The following is a 17,507-nucleotide window of genomic DNA, read 5'->3' on the forward strand; positions in this document are numbered from 1 at the left end:
GGCGCATGCACAGATGGTTTGATTACACGGGTGCCAGTGCCATCAGCGCCATCTTGTAATGGCGAATGTGAGGGCGGCTCCTTACAATAGGGGGAGTTGGGTTGATATGGGGAGTTGGAGGGGGAGTTGGGATGATATGGGAGTTCGGGTAATATGTAGGAGTAGTAGGGGGAGTAGGGTGATATGGAGAAGATTTAGGGGGAGTTGGGGTGATATGAGTTGTAGGGGGAGTTTTGGTGATATGGAAGTTGTAGAGGGAGTAGGAAGTGATATGTGGAGTAGGAGGGGCAGTTGTGATGATATGGGGAATTGTATGTGGAGTTGGTGTGATATGGGAGTTGGAGGGGGAGTTGGGGTGATATGGGGAGTTGAGGGGGAGTTGGAGTGATGTGGGAGTTTTAGGGGAAGTTGGGGTGATATGGGAGTTGTAGGGGGAGTAGGGTTATATAGGAAGTTGGAGGGTGAGTTGTAGGGAGAGTTGTAGGGGGAGTTGAGGTGATATGGGGACTTGAAGGGTGATTAGGAGGGGGAGTTGGTGTGATATGGAGGAGTTGTAGGGAGAGTTGGGGTGATATGGGACTTGTAGGTGGAGTTGGGTTTATATAGGTTTTCGAGGGGGAGTTGGGGTGATATGGGGTGTTGAAGGGGGAGTTGGGCTGATATGGGGAGTTGGAGGGGGAGTTGGGGTGATAAGTGAGTTGTAGGGGGAGTTGGGGTAATATGGGAGTTGGAGTGGGAATTGGGGTGCTATAGTGTTGTAGGGTGAGTTGGGGTGATATGTGAGTTGTAGGGGGAGTTGGGGTGATATGGGATTTGTAGGGGACTCTGGGTAATATAGAGGAGTTGTAGGGGGAGTTGGGGTAATATGGGAATTGTAGGGGGAGTTGGGGTGATATGAGAATTTTAGGGGGAGTTGGAGTGATATGGGAGTTGGAGGAGGATTTGGAGTGATATGGATGAATTGGAGGGGGAATTGAGGTGATATGGTGAAATGGAGGGGGTGTTGGGGTGGTATGGAAGAGATGGAGGAGGAGTTGGAGGGTAAGTTGGGGGTGATATGGGAGTTTTAGGGGGAGTTCGGGTGATATGGGACTTGCAGGGGGATTTGGGGTTGTATAGGTGTTGTAGGGGGAGTTGGGGTGATATTGGAGTTGGAGTGGGAATTAGGGTGCTATGGTGTTGTATGGGGAGTTGGGGTGATATGGGAGTTGTAGGGGGAGTTGGGGTGACATGGGAGTTGTAGGGGGAGTTGGGGTGACATGGGAGTTGGAGGGGAGTTGGTGTGATATGGGAGTTGGAGGGGAGTTGGTGTGATATGGGAGTTGGAGGGGAGTTGGGGTGATATGGGAGTTGGAGGGGAGTTGGGGTGATATTGGAGTTGGGGGGGAGTTGGGGTGATATGGGAGTTGGAGGGGAGTTGGGGTGATATTGGAGTTGGGGGGGAGTTGGGGTGATATGGGAGTTGGAGGGGAGTTGGTGTGATATGGGAGTTGGAGGGGAGTTGGGGTGATAAGGGAGTTGGGGGGAGTTGGGGTGATATTGGAGTTGGGGGGGAGTTGGGGTGATGTGGGAGTTGGAGGGGAGTTGGGGTGATATGGGAGTTGGAGGGGAGTTGGGGTGATATGGGAGTTGGAGGGGAGTTGGTGTGATATGGGAGTTGGGGTGATATTGGAGTTGGGGGGGAGTTGGGGTGATATGGAGGAGTTGCAGGGTGAGTTGGGGTGATATGGGAGTTGTAAGCGGAGTTCTGGTGATATGGGGAGTTGTAGGGGGTGCTGGGGTGATATGGGAGTTGTAAGGGGACTTGGGGTTATATGGGGAGTTGGGGTGATGTGGGAGTTGTAGGGGGAGTTGGGGTAATATGAGAGTGGTGCAGGAGTTGGGGTCATATGTGGAGTTGGAGGGGCAGTTGGGGTGATATGGCAGTTGGAGGGGCAGTTGGGTGTTATGGTGGTGTTGGGGAGGGCATGATCACATTGAGCTCTGTATATGTATGAAATCCTCAAGAGTAAAAAAAAAATTAAAAATGAATCAGTTGCCTAATTCTCTGTTATAATTACTTAGAAAAAAATGGTTAAACACTTTAAGACAAAGCTAAAAGAGGTACATTAAGACATAGAGATGAAAAAAGAAACTGTTGGATAAATCTATCTTTCTTGCTCTTAGGCTTAGCCAATATGGAGAAACTGAGGCACAGAGACAGTGTAATGAGGGTCTCGGTGAGCGCTGGGCACTCCAAAGTCATTACACAGCTTTTTATACTTCACTTTCTTCATTCTGGAGAATAAGGGCAGGAAGCCATGGTGACCAAGAGCTACCCAGATCTCACCAGATGGAATTCAAGGTGAAGCTGATTTGGCCTTGGTGACAGTGGAGTGAAGTAGACAAAGGGAGCCTTCCTGGTGCTTAACACTGAACAGAGAAGCATGGGCTGATGAGAAAGATACCTAGCAAAAGTCCCTCTTCCTTAGAGTTGTCATCTTTTGGAAAATTGATTTTTTAAAAATCATCTCTGGTCACACCAGTCACATGTATAAGGGTGATTTGATTATAAGGCAAACTGTCAGTCCAATAAGTGTGTGTTTGGAGATGGCCAAGCAAAGTTATCACAGCAGAGGAGAAAGGTGTGTCTTCATCTGCAAAGCTGGGCTTTTAAAGACTGTGTTGCTGAAACTGGAGAAGGTGGAAAAATTCAGTTACAATAAACAAGCATTAGCTAACTTAGTGATAGATATTACTTTCTATAGGTTCTAGCTGTCAGGCCAAATTTATAATCCACATAACAACAAACAAAAACAGGCGACAAACTTGTGTGAAGCAGAGCCAAGCATCTCCATAGAAAATGCCACCGAGTCCTTAGTATACTGAGGTCAGAGGTGTAGAGTGCTTGTATTAAGCTCTGAGGTTATCTGGCAAATATTTGGCGGTCTTTACTGTGGGTTGCCTCTGCTGTGCCCTTGTTTGCCTTTTGAATGCCCTATGAAATCAGAGATGCTGCCGAGTTTTGCAGTGTTTTTTTTCACTTTTGTATAACCCCCCAAAGCATTACCTCATTCTGCTTGGTACAAATCTATCAGCGCTGGTATGAAGTCATTTCTGCTTGAGCTTTAGAAAAGGCGTCTTCCTTTCCAAGTGAGCTTTTGTCTGCTCCCCCCTCTTCCCCTCTTCCTCCTCCTCCTTCTAATAACTGTCATTTTCTCTGCGCGTTACCTCATGTTTTGGCTGCAGCCCAGATGAATCTGGAGGGGAGAAAAGCATGCTTTCAGACCAATTCACGCACATATCATTTTTCTTTTCATTAAGAAATTACTCTTTGAAGAAAATCAATAATGTTCTATGACTGAGGGGGAAGAGGTGACTGTTGCCCTGGCAATTCTAATCTCTCAAATTAGACTGCCTTCAGCCAGATGGTGCTGATGGGGAATTTGTCCTTTTTTGTTCCCACAGCTTGGGCACATGGTGACCCCAGGAAAATGGCCTATCCTACGGACAGCCAGGGACATTTTTGTGGCCAGAAGGGAACCCCCAATGAGTGAGTATGGCCACCTATGTTTTGCATGGTTTTACTCTCTAAGCCGGAATGTACACGTATCAGCCTAGTCTCATGGGACCTGGTAGGCAGGCTGAGACTCGGGAGGAGGTTTCTCCTGGCTCTTCTTACAGACAGCTGTAAGTGGTTTGGAGATTTTATGCTCTGCATCTCCACTCTGATTAGGAAAAATAAAATTAAAAGTAAGGATGGGACCAGCGGCCATATTTAGAGCATGCCCTTTGGATTGGGCTATTGTGCGGCCATATTGAACAGTGGTTGAATCGCCTATACCATACTGCTGTTGGGCTGTTTTTGCTATAATGTTTACCTACAATCATTCTGACTTTTGTAGTGTTCCTAGGTCTTCAATGATCTTTGGGAGCAATTTGACAACTGTGGACAGCACGGGAGTGGGGAAGTGGGGAGGTGCCCAATGTCAATCATAGCAGAGGTGTTTGTTTTGGAAAGCATGCTTTCTATTTATTTACCTAAAATCAAGCAGACAGACAAAACCCACAACTCACAGTTTTAGAAAAACTTTTATCCCTTTCTCAGCGTCTATTTCTTTCTTTTGCCTTCACTAATTGGGTTGCTGCTAGATCTTCTGGCTCTTTGCAACCAGTTGAGTTTCTGGCTTTGAATAGCTATGGAACAACAAAAGTCCCATTAACAACAAGAGGGTTGCAATAGAAACACAGTCCAGAATGCTCAGTTCTGTGTCTGTAGTGCCACCCATTACTGAGAACGTGTTATGGCAAGAGATGTATCCATTCATTAAAGAGCTGAAGAATCCACAGGCAGAATAACTGCAGAGAAACCAGAAATCCTAGAAGTTGGAAGAGAGAGCAGGACACCCTTATGATCATATCAAGGCAGATTTGGGGAAGGCTTGCCTACAAAAAGCCTCTGTATAAAGACACCTCAACCAAATTTGAATCCAAGATATAAATGTATTTTAACTTTAGAAAACAAAAACAAAAAACAAACAAGACAAAACACAAACACACACACTCACGCCCCCCCACACACACACACACATCACAGAACTCTCTAGATCCTCAGGTACTTCCAGGCTTGATCCCCTGACCCATTTATGTCAGACAAAGAGGTGGCCCCCCAAACTGCAGTATATAAACACTATCCAGAAATGATTCTTGCCTAACAGACTATTTACTCAAATACAATGTCTGATAAAGATAAGTTTTAGATGGAACAGAATTCAACAATATGTGTCAGTGCTGGTCCCTCCATTTTCTGAAACCTAACAGACCCCTTGGGAAAAGTGCCCATGACTTCAATAAGCAATTCTATTCATACTGCTTTTTAGTTGTATCTGTGTTATCATCGTGAGAATATCATTTGCTTGTATTTCTATAGTTCTTTTTGTAATTTCCTTTTATATATTTAAGCTTCCAACTTAGCTGGAACTTATTTTTGCATAAGCAGGATGGAGCAGGAGTCAAACATTTTTTTTCCAACTGCAAAAAAACCAATTACTTCAAAACATTTTGTTGGATAATAGGATTTTTATATTTTCAATTTCCTACAAGATTATTATATGATAAATGTATACTTTTTCTGAACTTTAAGCCTACATTAATATATTTAGGCCTTCCAATAGCTTCCAATAGTTTAAAAGTGCACTGTGTGTGTGTGTCTGTGTGAGTGTGTGTATGTGTGTGTGTAAACATGTATGTATGGATACCCATGAGAACAGAAGAGGCCATTGGATCTTATAAAAACCTATACAAAGTTTTTAGATCAACTTGCCACAAACTAGAGTCATCAGAGAAGAGGAAGCCTCAACTGAGAAAATGGCTCTGTAACATCTGGCAGTAGGCAAGCCTGTAGGGCGTTTCCTTAATTAGTGATTGACATGCCCCCCCCCCCCACACACACCACCACCACTGTGGGTGGTGCTGATGATTCTGGGTTCTGTAGAAACCCAACTGAGCAAGCCATGAGGGTAAAGCCAATGAGCAGCACCTGCCATGGCCTTTGCATCAGCCCCTGCCTCCAGGTTTCTCTTCCACTTGAGTTTCTGCCCTGGCTTCCATTGGTGATGAACTGAGGCGTGGAAGGGTGAGCTGACTGAACCCTTTCCTCCTCAAACTTCTTTGATCATTGTGTTTCATCTCAGCAATAGTAATCCTAAGTAAGACAAATATGGTGGAGCTGTTGTTTTAATTATCATAATAAAATGTACTAGTTTAAAATTTTAATGAAAAGTTACTTTAAATTATGCATATAGACTTGACGGGTAAGTAAAAATACTTAAAGCAAGTCAAATTTTACTCAATATTAATTTTTTTAAGTAGGGGGCTGGATAACTAACAGCATTTAGAACACTGGCTACTCTTCCAGAGGACTCAAGTTCAATTCCCAGCATCCTCAGTGTTCTTACTTTTTCCCAGTAGGACCTACATCTGATATGTTCAAGCATTTACCAATAGTGTCACCTACTGGGACCTAGCCTTTGTGGGTGGCCTGTGGAAGAACTTTCAGAGAGACTCATACTGTCTCCTGTCACAGCCAAAACAGCCACAATGAAACGAAGCAAGCAATTATAGCCAGTACCAGGCAGTAGACAGAATGGAATGCAAACAGTCTGCTTGTCTGTCAAAGGAGATTGATTAAATGGGCTTTGATATGATTATATAACGAAATACCATTTATCTTGGGCTCTGATATGATTATATAATGAAATACCATTAATCTTTCAAGGTATTATGTACAGCTGTGTTTTTGACATAGAGATGTGCCTGATCCGGTTCAGTTCAAGAAGCAAAGTCGGGCCAAGTGATGGCTCAGTGGGTAAAGGCTCTTGCTGCCACACCTGGCCTCCTGAGTTCATTCTGGAACACACAGAGTGGAAGGAGAGAGTTGTTCCAGCCTTTCAGGAAAGGGGCAGGGAGATGACTTAACTAGTAAAGTGCCTGCTGTGTAGGCATGTAGACCTGAGCCCAGCCCATTCAACTCATGTTTAAAAAGCTGGGTATGGTGACCCATGCTTGTGACCACAGTGCTGGGGAGCCAAGGCAGGCAGATCACCAGATCACTGGGCTCACCAGCCAACCAGCCTACTTGGTGAACTCCAGGCCAGTTAGGAACCCAGTCTTTAAATAAAAGTGGTTGATGCCTAAGGAATGACATCTGTGGTTAACACACACACACACACACACACACACACACACATACACACACACACCATACCAGATGCAATGAAATGGACTTTCATGTAACTTTTGACCTAGGACTAGCTGATAAAAATGTATTTATTAAAGTAAGGCAGGAAATAATGTGCATATTTTTGTGCCAGAATGCAGTAGGCACATCTCAGGATGAGTAAACCCAAGTCAGGGCCACACTCTGGTCAGTGTAGCCACCGGGGTGATTGTATTTGTGCTGTGATAGCTTTGCAGCTGACCCTGGATTCATAATACGTAGGGGAGATTTCTCATAACTAGGCGCAGAGGCTTGTGTTGAGAGGGCGTTGTCATACCTGGGATAGTGAGGAATCCTGACTTTTATGCTTTATCTACTCCCAGCGGGAAGGACTGTGGGAGAAACACTGATAGTTTCCTGAAATTCCAAACCAGATGAAACCACAGCTTCAGAGGGTACAGAAATGTAGCTACGTGTAACTGTGTAACTTTCTCTGCACAGGGGAAATTGCTCACTACCTTTGGTTTCAAGGCCTGTTAGCGGGTCCACTGGAAAGCAGGAATTTGATTGGTTGTGGCTCCACCTTCTGGGTACTGCAAGAACTTCAGCTAACAAAGATTGCTGGGAGGGTTTTCAACAGAGAATGTGCACAGATCCCTGACTGGGAAAGAAAACAACCTTCAGGTCTCCATAGAACTGTTCACAAAATGACGACTGTCCCACAAATCTGTTCGAATACGTGACAAACCCCAATCCTCCTATTCGATTTAATTTTTAAATTTTGCATGAATTTGGACATAGATCCCGTGTCTCTAGAAGACATCATTGTACCTGGGATGGTAGGCCAAATTTTGCCCCAATTTTTAAAATTTAAAATAACTATATGTACTTGAAAGCAAATTACATGGTAATGAAGAACCTGTAACAAAAGGAGTGGCCACCCACCTTGACATTTTGCCCATAATGTATTCCACAATGTATACTCTTTCCTGTCTCCGGTTTAGTTCTGGCAATTTAATAAAAGTATCTTTTGGTGGTGTTCTTATTCTATTAGTTGATATTTTGTTACATTTAGGTGGTATCCATTGATAACCTGCCCTGGAAAACCAACTTTGTTCCTCTTTTTATCCACACCCCCATGTCTGAGCTTAGATGGCTTTCTGGCCCCTTTCAGTAGGATATTGATAATGTCCCTCTACTTCTTGTCCTAACTTGACAGTGTCTGGGATCCTCTTTGTGCAAGAGAGTGATATCCCCCCTCCCCAACCATCTTCCCTCTGGTTTTCCTTTTCTATTCCACTATGCAGTTTCTATATTTACTTTCTCCTTTGCACCGTCCACTTTGTCACCATGCATACTCAGTGTTGTAACTTCAGCAGAGCCTGGCATGTTCTGTTGTGTTTGATACCAGGAGCTGGAAGCAGTGAATGACTTCGATTTTACTATAACTACATAATCCTTATTCACTGCCAGGCTGTGTACTTTTGTCTCTACCAAGCTCCCATATTAAAATCATTAACTGCACTTTAATAATAGTGTAAGATCAGCCCGCATCTTAGTTTGTCTCAACATAGAGAAACACACACACACACACACAGAGACAGAAATACACACATATGCACACACTGATACACAGAGACATACACCCACATATAAACAGAGACAGACATACAGAGACAAGACATACACACACACACACACACACACACACACAGACACTCACATAGACACACGCACCAAACATATACACTGATACACACACTCACACACACATACACAGAGAAGCACACATAGACTCCACACAGAATTCTAATAAAATATTTATTTGGTGCTGGATTTTATCTTAAGTACTATAATGGTTAATGTTGGTTGTCAGCTTGAGACAATTTAGAATCACAATGGAAATCACCCCTTGGCACGTCCTTTGTGAGGGAGGAGTTCCTAAATTAGGTCAATTTCAAATAGAAGGCCATGGGTAGCAGCAACATTCTCGAGCTTGGGTCCTGGAGTGCATCAAAAGGAGAAAGCATGTGGCAGCCCAGCACTCACAGCTCCCCATTTCCTGAACACAGATGCAATGTGATCGGTAGTCTCAGAATCTTGCTATGAATCCCCATCATAAAGTGCATCCATGAGCCTAAAATAACCCTCTTCCTTCCTTCAGTTGCTTTGTCTAGTGTTAACTAATACAAACAGCCACTGCCAGGACCATCACACATGTTCAGATTCAAATAATTCTCCCTCCCAGGAGTCTGCTTTCTCTAAAGACCTACCTCAGTGCATGGCCATCTTTACTTCACTGCATGGCCATCTTTACCTCACTGCATGGCCATCTTCACCTCAGTTCATGACCATCTTCACCTCAGTTCTTGGCCATCTTCACCTCACTGCATGGCCATCTTTACTTCAGTTCATGGCCATATTCACCTCAATGCATGACCATCTTCACCTCAGTGCATAGCCATCTTCACCTCAGTGCATGGCCATCTTCACATTAGTGCATGGCCATCTTCACATNAGTGCATGGCCATCTTCACATTAGTGCATGGCCATCTTCACATTAGTGCATGGCCATCTTCACCTCAGTGCATGGCCATCTTCACATCAGTGCATAGCCATCTTCACCTCAGTGCATGGCCATCTTCACCTCAGTGCATGGCCATCTTCATCTCAGTGCATTGCCATCTTTACCTCACTGCATGGCCACCTTTACCTCACTGCATGCCCATCTTTAACCTCAGTGCATGGGCAATGCTTTTGGTCCACTCAGGAACACTGTGGTTAACTGTAGGCTTCTCACAAGCTTTGATCATTGTTCAAAAGTTGCCAAATTTAGCAAGTAATGCACAGGATGCCCAGTTAAATTTTTATTTCAACTAAACAGCAACCATTCTTTTAGAATGCACGTTCTGTTCTTGGTTTCTCTGTTCTGAGAAGGTTCCCCTCTTTGTTAACTGCTTGTTTTGGTGGAGGACAACCATGGCTACCTTCCTGAGATCAGGGATCACAGGAGGAAAGAGTGTGGAGCTCTAGAAATGCCATTTTCTCTCATATAATTTTCCCTTCTTTTTATCTGATTTATGGCCCAACTATATAGAATAATGGATTGAAAGGTAATTTTCCCCCAGGAACCCGAGGACATTGCATTCTGCATTCAGAATGTCTAAGGCCAATCTGGTGGCGTGCTGGGCTGTGACCTTTCCTTCTGGAAAGTGTTTGAAATAGCATACTTCTTAGAGTTGAAAACCTCACATTTCAGCACAAGTATTTGTTTTTTTTTTTCTTCAAAAAATTAAGTTTTAAAATTACCATACAAAGGAGCAGGTTTTATGGCAGCATTTTTCAAAGGAATTTGTTTGTGGTGATCTTTCTCAGGCCTCTTCTCTCAACTTCCCTGATGCTGTGTGCCCTTCTGCCCCACCACCAAAGACTCCAGTCCACCTCCATGTCTTGCTGCCTTCCACCTAAACAAGTCTTTCCCCTCCATGGTCACCTTTCTAGGGTAGCACATGGTTATACAGGCTATACTCACACACATGCATGTGAGCGCTCTCTCTCTCTCTCTCTCTGTGTGTGTGTGTGTGTGAGAGAGAGAGAGAGAGAGAGAGAGAGAGAGAGAGAGAGAGAGAGAGAGCTAGGATCTGAGTATATAAAATTCTTTAAGGAAGGATCTCTTCACTTAATACAACACTGTCAAAATCCACCCATTTCCCCACAAGTTTCATAATCCCATTTTTCTTTATAGTTAAATTAAATTCCATTCAAAATAGGTCTTTTTTCCCCCTCAGGTCTCCATGAATCTTTGCAGGTATGTGTATGTGTGTGTCTTCCTGGGTATGTACATGTGTAATGTACTACACACAGGTGCACATGCCTGTGGAGGCCAGGCATCAACACTGGATTTCATTTTTATTAATGCCCACCTTTTTTTTTTTCTGGATCTTGGAGGAGACCCTTCAACCATGCCTTTACTAAAACAGCCTAATCCCTAACTGCATTCTAAACATCTGTCCTTATGCCCATAGATTAAGTGTGGTCCTTACCTCTCATCAAGGAATGTTCTCTTTGCAGCAATGGAGACCATCACAGAAAACCACAACCAATCAAAATGCACAGTTGTGGAACCCAGTCCCAATGGATATGTCTATGAAACATACCCACACCTAATATTCAGAAAATATTAAGGAAGTGGGATGGGCCAGAAAGATTATACAAGCCAGAGAATAAGGGAGTTTGCTGTGTGATTGTGTCTTTAGGGATGTCAGGAGCTACACAAATAAAATCTCACCAAGCTAAGATGTGAGCTGAACAAGGATAATAGCAGTAGACATGCCAAGGAGACAGGGAAAGCTTCAGCCCTTCACATAGAACCGCAGGCAACTGAGGAGGCTGAGAGTGGGAGAAATTGTTTTCTTCAGGGAAGAACACGTCAGTTAATGATCCAATATCAAATGGTCAGCCATGAAAGCATATGCATGCATGAGTAGCTTTATACAGACCAGACATGTTATATTTGGTAATATATGTACATACATGTGCCTATAACAGCAATTAATGACAGAAGAAGACATGAATTTAAAGAAAGCAAGGAGGGGTGTGTCATGGGTAGAGGGAGGAAAGGGCAGAGGGAATGACATGACTATATTATAATCTCAAAAATAAAAGAAAAATAAATTGATGTATCATGTCTGAGTGTGCTTATTGTCCCTGTACATGTAGGTGTGTGCACTTGTGTGTGCCCTCAGAGGCCAGAGTAGGATTTAGGACATCCTGCTCTGTCATGCTCTACCTTGTGCACTTGAGACAGGATCTTTTCCTGAACCTGGGGCTAACATTTTTCAACTAGGCTGGCAGCCAGCAGACCTCTGGCATTCAGAGCCCCAGAAATCTTCATATCTCTACCTCACATAGCACTAGGGGTACAAGCTACTGCAAGATCAAGGTGGCGTTTAGATGCCTACCCAAAGTGGACACCGATGACAAGTGAATTGTATCCTCACCATGGCAGTAGCAGCACCTCATCAGTAAAGTGACTGTCACATAAACATGCAGACCAGTTAGAATCCCCAGCACCTATGTAATTTGGGTACTGTGAGAATCTGTAGCCCCTGCACTCACAGGACTGAAATGGGCAGATCCCCGGAGTGCACTAGTCAGCCATTCTGACAGTCAGTACTCTAAATCGTCAAATAGATGAGGTCCCGCTTCGATGAGAGATCTTGTCTCAAAATATAGAGGAGGCAAAGAGATGGCTCTGTGAGCACTACTACACAACCTAGTGCCATGAAATAGGAAGGGCATCCCTTATGAGAGGCAAGACGTTCTTAGTGGTTTGAGGGAAGGTGACAGATGTTTAGAACACAGTGAGGAATTAGGCTGATTTAGTAAGGTGATGATTGAAGGTTCTTTCCCCAACATCCATAAAAATAAGGTAGACCTCAAAGAAGAAACCCAGTGTCAATGTCTGGTCTCTGCATGCATGTGCACATGCGTGCATACACACCTACATTACACAATTGCATACCCATGCAAATACCACTTCTCTTATGGGACAATGGAGATTCCTTACTCAGTTATTTGAGGTAACATGCCAGCTTTGGTTTGTTCCCCTCAACACACCCGCAGTTCTGTCCCTGGTGTGTCACCTCCAAGGTTTCTACAGCCAGGAAGAGCTAAGCCCGTTTATTTGACTTCAGTTTTTCTGCACCAGGCTGCCTCACCATGGCCTTCTGGTCTACGAACTCCTTTCAGTTCTCTCTTCTCAGTCTCCTCAAACAGTCACGGAGGCAGGTCTTCCACAGGGGAGGTCATCAGCTGAAAAATGACGGTCTGTCCTTCCTGGGGCACCTTCGGGTTCTGTAAGAGGCCCTCATGGAAAGACAGCCCACCTCTCCTCAATGGAACTTTTCTTAACTTTCCTGTATCTTACCAACAGTGCTCTCTCTCTCTCTCTCTCTCTCTCTCTCTCTCTCTCTCTCTCTCTCTCTCTCGTCCACTCCCTCCAACCATTTCTGCTTAGATGTTCAGGGTCAGGACATGGTAGGAGAGAAGGAAAAAACTAGTAGAAACTTCCACAGAGAGCTTCCCATATTCCTGAGTTTGATCTTACGTAGAAAGTTTTTTTTTTTTTTTCAAATGTCCCTTGTATATTTAGGCTACATTTATAGTTACAATAGTCTTTACTGGTTATTTTATTTATTTACATTTCAAATGTTGTCCACATTCTAAGTCTCCCCTCCACAAACCCCCATCCCATTTCCCCTCTATGAGGGTGTTCCCCCACTCACTCACCCACTCCCACCTTGCTGCTCTAGCATCCCTATGCTGGGGCATCGAGTCTCCACAGGACCGTAAGCCTCCCCTCCCACTGATGCCAGAGAAGGCTCTCCTCTGCTACATATGCAGCTGGAGCCATGGATCCCTCCCTCCCTCTTTGGTTGGTGATTTAGTCTCAGGGAACTTTGGGAGGGGGTCCAGTTAGTTGATATTGTTCTTCCTATGGTGGGTTGCCATCCCCTTCAGCTCCTTCAGTCCTTCCCTGGCTCTTCCATTAGGGTCCCTGGGCTCAGTCTGATGGTTAGCTATGAGTAGATACTGTATTAGTCAGGTGCTGGCAGAGCCTCTTAGGGACAACTATACCAGGCTCCTGTCAGCAAGCACTTTTTGGCATCAGGAATAGGGTTTGGTGTCAGCAGATGGAATGGATCACTAGGTGGGGCAGTCTCTGGATGGCCTTTCCTTCAGTCTCTGCTCCATTTTGTTGTCCCTGTGTTTCCTTTGGACAGGAACAATTCTGGGTTAAAAAATTTGTTAACTAGGGGGTTGGACAAATTCTTGGGACAAATTATTCTTGAGTTGTTAAACCTGTGGCTTTTTGAGGGTTTTGTTTTGTTTTTGAGGCAGAGTCTCATGCGGGCTGGCTACAGAACTGTGATGTAGCTGACAACAACTATGAATTTCTGATCTGGCTGCCCTTACCCCCCCACGTGCCGACATTAATTCTGTGCTTGGATTTTATGGGGTGCTGTAGATCAAACCCAGGGCTTCATGCACACTAGGGAAGCACTGAGCCAACTGAGCTACATCCCTAGCCCTGGGGCTGTAACTCCTAAGACAGAGACCACCAGGTTCTGAATCCTCTGAAGAGCTTAGAGAAACAATGCTAATTCCCCATTCATGCATCCAGATGTGGACCCTGGAGTTGATAAGGAGAGGAAGCAGGATCTACAATCAACACTCACATTTTCCTTTTGTTCCCTCCCTGAAATTGAATAGCTGCCTGAGTCCAGTGTCATCTTGGGTTCTTTCCACATCACTGCAAAGTAGGCAGGGCTGGTGTGGTCTTCATCTCCCTATAATTGAAATGTAATATCAACTGACAGGATAACATTCCATTGAAAGCTCATGACTGCCACTTATTATAATTTGCAATAGAAAGTGTAACTACTGTCTATTTTTACCACTACCGTAATACATGCTTATGTTAAAAACATCCTTAAATACAAAAATTAAATGAAGAAATATAATCCCCAAACTTAGATATAATGATTTCTTTTTGCATATAATTTAATACTTATTTCTATATGTATTTCTATACCGATACATAGTGAAATAGTATTTTAATTATCTTTTAAGTAAGCTCCTCTCTAAAATAAATATATTATTAATTTTCCTTCTATTAAACATGTGTGTCAACATCATTTCCAAGACAATGCAATCATTTGCCTCGTGTTATATAATCTCATGCTGTTGAACAGTTTATTTCAACTTTTAATAATTACAAAACAGTTTTGATTGTTAGGCAATGTAAAGGCAGTGTGAGAATACGTTGTACCCACATACAGAAAATGGAGCTGACCTTTAAAGGCAATGAATTCAACATTTTTGTGGTTTGGTGTGCATTCCTACCATCACTGAAAAGATTTATTTATGCTTTCTTTTTTTTTTAAACAGGAACAAGACAGTTTTGTTTTACTTTAACATCTTTAGATGTACCGGTCCTTCCATGATGCTCCAGCTACAGTGCTCTACCACACAGGTAAGACCGGCCGCCTTCGAGCTGGTTTTAGCAGTCCCTAACAGGCTGGGTGTGAAGATTCAGAAATCCCGTGTCAAGTCTGTGTGCAGTAAGAAAATGTAAGCATCATGTCATGTTCATTCACATTCAATCAAAGCTAAAGATAAATTATGTCACAGTGACTAGGCCACTTCAGTGACAGTAACCGTTTGCTTCTATAAGCGATCACGGTCCAGAAGTCCTTGTCGTCTGCTCCAGCCGTTTCTGTATCTTTGGATGGATTTACTGAGGAGTGTGATTGTTTGGGAAAGCTCTTTCATGGTTCTTGTGTTTCTGCTCTTTGGTTTCTGCATCTGTTGGAGTAGGTAATCTCTACACTCATACACATTGAACACATGGGCACACACATAGTCTCACTAAAAAGAAGTTTTGTTGTCTGTCTCCCTGAATTAAGGCCAGATGCCTTGAGGATAAGGATTCTTACCGGGTTTATCTCCCACTGTTTTCACATTACCTACTGATCCCCTAGAGTAGGTGATCAGAGAATATCTATGGAATGAACGAGCTAGTAAATCAATGAACGGCCATCTTCCCATCCTTTTCACTACACCACACACAACAAATTCATGCTTGTTAGTTTCATAGATGTTTTCCTAGATTATCTAGGACATATATGTATACGGTGTATATATAACAAATGTGGTATTTTAATCTTCAGTACAACTCACTCTCCCAGCTCCACAATCCTTATTTATAATAGTGTTGAGTCACCTGAATTGATATGGTAACCATGAAGAATGGTGTTGAAAGTGTCCTGTGAAATCCATAGGAATCACAGCTCAGCAGAATATGTTGCAGCTGCAGCTGTGCACTCTGCATTGGTTGGCCCTGCAATAGTGTATCCATAGATCAGAGCTATCTATATTCCATGTATAATATTTTTGTCAATTGGCAGTATGGTCCTAAGCCCTTGAATAATGGGCCAGCATCAGTTTGGATACCCAGCTTCAGAGTGACCTTCTTGACTAATTATAGCTTGATTGCTTCTAATCAGCATCTCATTTGAAGTGAACAACTTGGTCTGATAGAGGAAAAGAAGAAAGAGCAGTTGCTATGGTTTTGTGGTTGTTTCTTTAAACTCATTTATCTTTTAATTGAAGTTTCTTATGATTCTCTTTGACAAACTACTTTTTTTTTCCATTTAATTGCTTTCTTCTTCGTGTTGCAAATGCACCAGTTTGTATGTGTAGTATACACTGTGTGTGTATTTGTAAGTGTAGAATTGTCAGGGTCTCAGAAGTAGCATCTTGCATTATATGAATCTTTCTCTTTAATAAACGCAGCAAAATGTATCCGTCTTCTTCTATTTTCCACTATGTTATGAGCCAAGAGTCAAAGCTATCATGTCACTGAGGAATCTCCTAACATGTTCATGACTTATTCACCCTGGCTCCAATCAGAGTGAACTTTCCCCATTCACACTGATAATAACTTTGACCTTCTTATAAAGCATGTGGACGTGTTAGATGCTGTCAGTGTCTCTATATGCAGCTTTAAGACATTCCATGCTTCTGCTAGAGGTATATGAGTGTGTGTGTGTGTGGTGTGTGTGTGAGAGAGAGAGAGAGAGAGAGAGAGAGAGAGAGATAGAGAGACAGACAGACAGACAGACAGACAGACAGACAGACAGAAAGACAGACAGACAGACAGAGAAGGGGCAGAGAGTGCATATGTATATGAGTAGGGGTAAAGGAGAATCTTGTGGAAGAGTAGATGTGAAGATGGCTTGTCTTATGCTGTCAAACTTTTAGAAGGCATTGGACTCCTGTGGCTATGACACAACATTACTGTGAGACATGAGGTATGCATTTAGTTCTCCTACTGAGATGTGTGGTCAACACCAAGTGCCCTTGTCGACAGTAGAAACAAGTCAAAAGGTGTGAAAGCAGCTCACTTAGCTTTCCCCGAACTGCCAGTAAGAACAATTACCAGTGCTTTGACCAGCTATTCATCTCTGCATTATTTACAACCCCCACACAGAAGCTTCTCTAAGGAAAGCGGAGAGAAGTACTAACCTAAGGATAAAAAAGATATAAATATAAATACTTAGAAAGCAGTTGTACAACACGTCCATTCAGAAAAACAACAGCAATAGCTCCCCCACCCCACCCCACCCTGGCCTGTATATTTGATGCCTATGCACCTTTGAACAGGTTTAACGTATCAGGTTTAAATTCCCTCCTGTAGAGCAGGCTTCAAATCCAATCAGAAAGCATCTGGTTACCGACGTAACAACCATGCCGCTCATGCACCAGTGGGCACATCTTGATGGCCAATTGACATTGTAGCTCACAGGGTTCACAGATGAGTAAGACATTCTAGCAACATGAAAGCTACAAATGGTACGGAGGATAAGTTACTGTTGACTGATCAGCCCTAAGAGGGTGTTTATATTACCCACTTGAGAGTCTAAGAGAAAGAAGATGAAGAATATTGCTCTGAAATGCAGTCTTCTGGAAAAACATGGTATTGTATCCATGAGTTCATAGCATTCATGTGCAAGAGAGGTTCCACCAGCATTCCTTCACAATGCGGGAGAGGTTCAGGAAGCGCACTCCACCCTGAAGCACTATTAGCAGTTGACGGTTGGGTGCATCACAGTGAGAAGTCATATTTGTCAGCTGTGTAGTCACTGGTAAGTTGCTGATGATGGAAAGAAAGAAAGAAAGAAAGAAAGAAAGAAAGAAAGAAAGAAAGAGAGAGAGAGAGAGAGAGAGAGAGAGAGAGGGAGGG

The 17,507-nt window shown here is 43.4% G+C and overlaps 1 protein-coding gene across 5 annotated transcripts in view; it reads left to right on the forward strand.

The window, feature by feature from the left end:
- Window positions 1-17,507, forward strand: part of Slc44a5 (solute carrier family 44 member 5) — a 295,928-nt gene that overhangs the window by 244,723 nt on the left and 33,698 nt on the right. For 3 of the 5 annotated variants that reach the window (XM_029474880.1, XM_029474881.1, XM_029474883.1), the window contains 2 exons: window positions 3,448-3,532; window positions 14,651-14,735. In XM_029474880.1, the coding sequence (XP_029330740.1) occupies window positions 3,448-3,532; window positions 14,651-14,735 (170 nt within the window). Of the gene's footprint in view, window positions 1-3,447; window positions 3,533-14,650; window positions 14,736-17,507 lie in introns of those variants that run through there. The other 2 variants (XM_029474882.1, XM_029474884.1) reach the window with 1 other exon arrangement.

The sequence above is a fragment of the Mus caroli genome, chromosome 3 (assembly GCF_900094665.2).
Source record: "Mus caroli chromosome 3, CAROLI_EIJ_v1.1, whole genome shotgun sequence".
Lineage (NCBI taxonomy): Eukaryota > Metazoa > Chordata > Mammalia > Rodentia > Muridae > Mus > Mus caroli.